This window comes from Dendrobium catenatum, unplaced genomic scaffold, assembly GCF_001605985.2.
Source record: "Dendrobium catenatum unplaced genomic scaffold, ASM160598v2 fragScaff_scaffold_589, whole genome shotgun sequence".
Lineage (NCBI taxonomy): Eukaryota > Viridiplantae > Streptophyta > Magnoliopsida > Asparagales > Orchidaceae > Dendrobium > Dendrobium catenatum.
In genome coordinates this window covers 806,337-812,336 of record NW_021319051.1, presented here as the reverse complement: position 1 = coordinate 812,336, position 6,000 = coordinate 806,337, and the positions used below count along the sequence as shown (strand labels likewise).

General features: G+C 32.6%; 1 protein-coding gene across 2 annotated transcripts in view; it reads left to right on the top strand.

Annotated features, from left to right (window-relative positions):
* Nucleotides 1–981: 981 nt before the first annotated feature.
* Nucleotides 982–6,000, top strand: part of LOC110099443 (protein GLE1) — a 61,746-nt gene continuing 56,727 nt past the window's right edge. For both annotated transcript variants that reach the window (XR_002303451.2, XM_020826586.2), the window contains exons 1-6: nucleotides 982–1,180; nucleotides 1,504–1,604; nucleotides 1,696–1,866; nucleotides 1,973–2,125; nucleotides 2,301–2,424; nucleotides 3,582–3,730. Coding sequence is in view for 1 of the 2 variants with exons in the window: in XM_020826586.2 (XP_020682245.1) it covers nucleotides 1,603–1,604; nucleotides 1,696–1,866; nucleotides 1,973–2,125; nucleotides 2,301–2,424; nucleotides 3,582–3,730 (599 nt within the window). In the remaining variant the exon portion in view is untranslated. The remainder of the gene's footprint in view (nucleotides 1,181–1,503; nucleotides 1,605–1,695; nucleotides 1,867–1,972; nucleotides 2,126–2,300; nucleotides 2,425–3,581; nucleotides 3,731–6,000) is intronic.

The following is a 6,000-nucleotide window of genomic DNA, read 5'->3' as shown; positions in this document are numbered from 1 at the left end:
GATTGAAGGCTTCACGTGAATAAGTTAGTTTTACGGAGCTCTCAAATCCGTTTTGGCTAAATCCTGCTAAAATCATGTATAAATTCCGTTGCCAAACAACCCCTAAGGATTTCACATATTGCATTAAATCTTAAAACGATGGAAGAAGCGTAGTTTAGCACAATGTAAGTTTTAACTGCTCTAAAAACTGTTTGCGTGATTTAACCTAGATCTTGACTAAATCTCGGTTAAATTTTGCCACCAAACCGCCCTAAAATAGTAGCTGTGAATTTTTCGCAATTTGCTTTATTTAATTGATAAAATGCTTTATTTTCTTGTGTGTTTAAGCTGTTAGGAACGAGCGAAAGTGAGAGTGAAGAGTGGTTTGTGGTTAGATACGAGAGAAAGTGAGGGAAGGAATTTAGTGGCTGGGATCTGGATGAGTGAAAATTGATGGGGAGAAAGTAGGAGAGCGATCTCCAATAATGCCGAGGACTCTGAGATGTGTTAGGATGTTGAAATTTTAGATGATTCTTTGAGGGGCTGTTTGGCAACTAGTAATCCATATTTAATAAATTATGGGATGTTAAATCCTGAAAAATTGTTTGATATGATAAATATTAAATTATGTTAAATCTTAAAAAACTTTTTGGTAATATATTTCAAGGTTTATGACTAGATAAGTATTTAAATGTGAAGAAGATAAATATAAATTAAAAAATAAATTTATAATTATAAATAAAAATTAATATGTTATGAATTAAAAAAATATGAAGTACAAGTTACTCATTAATTTTTATTTATATAATTAATTATATAATTAATTATATATATTTCAAGTTATATTAATTAAGCTAATTACATTAATATTTAATTACTAGTTATTCAATTAAGTTAATTAATATAATTAATTTATGCACTAATTATAATATTAATTATTTAATCAATTTACTTAATTATTAATATTTTAAATTATATTGATTAAGTTAATCAACAATAACTGAGTCGTCTAGGGTTTGCTTCTTTTCGTCATCGCTGTTCGGCTTCGTTGCTTCGCAGGAGGTGTAGAGATTGCACGAGTCGCTTCTTCGGCTCCTTCGGGCTGTTCGACTTCGCTCCTTCGACGACTTTTCCTTCCGGTCGGATCGGAAGTTACGACATTTTGATCGGAAGCAACAACTGGAGCTCGCTGGCTGTGAAGGTAACTTCCCCTTTCGCGCGCTTCTTCGGCCAAATCCCATAAATCCGCCAAACCGAGGGATTTAGTTAATACGGGATTTAAGCCTTAAATCTTCAAATCCGAGATTTACCCATCGCCGGGATTTAACGCGCGCACAAAAACCGTTTGGCTGGATTTAGCTTGAATCCGACTTAAACTTAAATCCGGCTGTAAATCCGATACCAAATAGCCCATGAACATTCTATTACACGAGTATCATTTTGTGTGATGAATGCCTTATATGCTTATAAAAAACTTGACGTGTGGTCCCAATTTTATATTTTTGTTGTTATTGTTGTTTTCAGACCGCTTTTATGTTCTGGGACGATTTTGGAGGCCAGAAAGAGTAAGAACTTAGATTCATTCAGAGACAGAACCATAGTTTTTTGAGATATAATTCAGCCATGTAAGCCACGTTTTCCTGTCCCTGATGGAAATTTTGTTAATCACCCAATTTTTTCTATCTCATAGTTACCTGTTCATTTTCTTTTTTTCAGGGGGTATGTTAAATTAGAACTTCGTTGCCCAAATAATGCGGCTATGGTAACTTCAGCTGATCCAGAGCCTCTTTGGACTTTGGATGATCTTTTATCACAGTTGAATTCATTGAAGAAGCAACTTGGAGCTCAAAATGCGGTCCCCTCCCCTTTGAAGAAATATGACTCGATGTATGAATGTCCAAGCCATTAAATTTGTGATCACTTAGATAGATTGTTTTGGATTTTTTATTTTTTTTTACTTTGTTTACCTCTCATGAGTTAGCTTTTATTTCAGTTGCTTTCCTGAAATGAAGGAGATGGGAAGTAATAAGCCTTTTGTTATGCGCATCACTGATGATGATGCCCAGGAATCAGGAAGTGAGGATGAAACTACTTCCTATAGGCTAACTACTGGCACACGATTTAATTGTCCTGATGTTTACCTGAGGTGTGCCCTCAATCTTTTCTAAACATTGAATACATTAAGAAAGATGTTTGGATTATCACGTATCTGGAAATATATTACTCAATTTATACATTCATATTTTTTGTGTATGTAAACATGATTTTGTCTTTATGTGTATATATGCTTATAAAATTTTTCTTTAACTTACATGTTTTAGCGAGTCTGATGAAACTGATGATGAAATGCATGAGAAATCAGCTCCATCTCTTCTCATGGAAAAGAAAAGTGTGGAAGAAGGTGTACTATGTGAGCTTGAAAGTGAACATCAACTTATGGTTAAGGTGTGTTTGTTACCTTGGAAAAGTTGATTGATTCTGCCATTGTAAATTCAACAGAACTTGTTTTTCTTAGTTTTGGCTATGTTTTCATTGGTCATACTAAATTTATCTATGCTGCTTCTCATATTACTTTCTGTTTCATCTTTAATTACATTAATTATTTTTTACCAAATAGTTTGATAGTTTTCTAGAAGCATTTAGTTGGCACATCTCTGGGAACATTGTGCTCCTATTGTTCAAGCATAAGGCTAAAGTGTTGCAGTTAATTACTTGCGCTGATTGGAAACAATTTATGAGTAACTTTTTTGTAAAAATGTTTTGTGGTACATAAAAAGTTTAAAAAAATTACAGAGTTCTCACCAATAATAAGAATTTTTTTTTTTGCGACTTACTGGTAATATCTATTATGAAGGATGTTTATAGTGTCCATAATATTTTAATTTGTCTATTTGCTTATGCATATGCACCACATGAATTATCATGCATTTTTAAATGCTTATGTGTTTGCACTGTATGTTAATGCATGTGCATTTGTGTGCGGATGACAACTTAAATAACTAAGGGACTTGCTTTTAAGTCTGTTATATATTGATACTTGCTTATGCTAGTTTTGTTTTGCCCAAAACTTTACCGCTTGATGTTGTAGTGCTGTCTCCATCATGCATCACTACAGAACAAAAATGATATTACCCTATGAATTTTGTGCACCCCTGAATGCTCTTTCTTTTCACCTATCTGGAAACCAAAATGAGAAACCATAATAGATCTTCCGTTCCTTTAGTAGTTAGAACTACTAGATAATTATAACGCTCAGGCAACCAAAATGAGAAACCATAATAGATCTTCCGTTCCTTTAGTAGTTAGAACTACTAGATAATTATAACGCTCAACGTTGAAGTAGAACCAAAGATGTGCTGCTTCTGTTATTGAAAACTATTTCCTTTGCTTTGGACTACTGTGCTAACATACAGTCACTATAATTAGATTGTTCATTAATAAGTTAAGTTACCTATCTGTGTGTTAGCACCTTTGATCTCTAAGCCAACTTGTTTTGCATTTGTTAATGTTTTTATTCTATCGATGCAATTTTTTTTTATTTCAACTGAGTATGCATGATATGGTTGCTTGTAAATGGCTAACACCATTGCTCTTAACTTTAGGAGCAACTTAGGAGTAAGCTATCTTCTTTGGAGCTGTCTCAGAAAATTGAAAGTGAGAAGTCATCTTTTGCCATTGACCGTCTTGAGAAACAATCTGAAGCAAGGCGGGAATTGGATAGGAGGCTTGATAAACAATATCAAAGAAGGATGTATGTTTTCTATCAATTTATTTTTTAACAAAGCATTGTTCTAACAGGATGCCTGATGCTAACTGAATCTTGCTGAAAATCAAGAAAATTTTGTTCGAAACATGCAGTATACTCTAATTCCTACTTCTTTAGTTTAGTCCGACCATTGTGAGGAAGTGTGGCTAGCAATCATTTTTTAATTCTTGAAAGTTCTCAAAAGCATTTTGATCTCCCTTTCCTCTATGCAATAGCCTGCAAGGCTTTGGAAGCTGCATGGATATATGATAGCAAAGGCATTTACAATGGCATTCCTCGCTTTAGCTAAGTTTTGTTGATATTGAATTTAGAGAAGATGATGTTTTTGCTCTTTTCCTTCTCAATTGCAAGGGTTTCTTCCTATTATGACGGAAAACTTTGATTTTGTTTATTGAACAAAAATTAATAGCACATGTTTGTTATTGAAGTAGTTGACAAATCTCCCTTTTGTAACTATAAAAATTTCTTCCTTTGTCAGTTGACAACCCCTCTCCCCTATCTTGCTTTCCACTTTTGAATTGCTTGTAATTATGTGATGCCAAACCCCTTCTTCTCACAATCTATTATAATGGCGAAAAATATGGGTTTGATGACCAATAATTGTAGGCATATTTCATAATATATCTTAAAGTAAACAAAATATCTCATAGCTCAAAAAATTGACTCCATCTTTGAAAATTTCAGTTAAATATTTGCAATAAATATGATATCTCAATCATATCTTATAAATATTTGATAAGAGATAGCCTTAATTTTAAGAGAGAGCCTTAATTTTAACAATCTCTCATTTAGAGATAAATTTTTAATATATTTAATGATATGTGTTCAAACACCTTTGTGTGTGGTGCCTCCAAACCATAATTGATGAAGATTAACTAAGGCTTCATAAAGCCTCAAATTTTCTACTTGTACTACTTTTGTGAGCATATTAATGAGATTTTTTACCCCTTAATCTTAATAAGCTTTAAAGCACCAACTCCAAGCAAATTATGTATGTAATGGTACTTGATTTATACGTGTTTGTTTAGGAGTGGAATTTAGAATTCTTGGCCAAATAAAAATGCTTTAGCTGTTGCAAAATAGTGATGCTTTTTTGTGATTTGTTGAGTTCTTTAGAAACCTTTTAAGAAAAACATCTCGTTGTTGGCTTTTATGACATTCATTTTATGGGGTTGATGTTGCAATTATCTTTTGAAGTTGTGACACTCAAATTATATTGATGTCACCGAAATACTAGATATATTGGGTGGTACTTCTCATTGTATTTAGGTATTCTCCTAGATTCAAGTCAATATGGCCGTATAAATTTTAAGTTAGTTCTTTTAAACTTTAGGTAATGAACGATTGCATCTTATAGATAGTGCAATATCCACCTCGTAACTTCTAATGTTTGTTTAACGGATTGCACATGAATCTGTTGACAGCTCCCATTGCTTGTGTAATACTTGATCTTATGCAGACCATTGCATACGTAAGTGATCCAACATCTAAGGCATAAAGGAGGGACTTTGACAATGTGCTTCTTTTTGTTATTAGCTTTTTGATTATGTTAGTTAGATAATTAGGTGTGGCTAATGAGCATGTACTTACAAGCTTTGCTTTTGCTATTGAACCTTCTAACACCTTATTGAGACATTGTGTTTGTCAATGATTTAATGTATATGCAGCCTTATTGCATTCTATTCTCATCTTGAGAGCATTTTTGGCTTATCCAAGATCTTTCATATCAGACTATTTTGATAGCTGTCTTTTTAGATCATTAATATTTTCAATACCATCCTCTATAATTATCTTTTCATTCACATGCAATAACAAAGAAATGTAATGTTCTCATATTCATTTGTTAGAAAACAATGATCTTTTGTTGCATTTGTAGAGTTTGATTTTGTGCATGAACCTATTGAACTTTTAGTACCAGTGGTGAGGTACTCATTTCAAGCCATAAGGGCTTTTATTTAACTTGTATAAGACTTTTTTTTTCAGGTTCAACAATGCCTTTTGTTTTGTACCATGTAGCTGTCTTCCTTTAGATCACAACGGAGGAAAGCTGTTTTAATCTCCATTTGTTTAAGGTATAGATAGTGTTGTTGCAATTCTTGATAATAGATGAGTATTCATTAGTTTAACTATAAGAGAGAATATTTATATATTATTTTTGTTGGAAATCCTTTGCATCAAACTTTTTCTTGTAGCTTTTGGTTCTCACATTCTCTTTCTTCATTATGTATATCAAATTTTTAACTTCTTATCTTTGG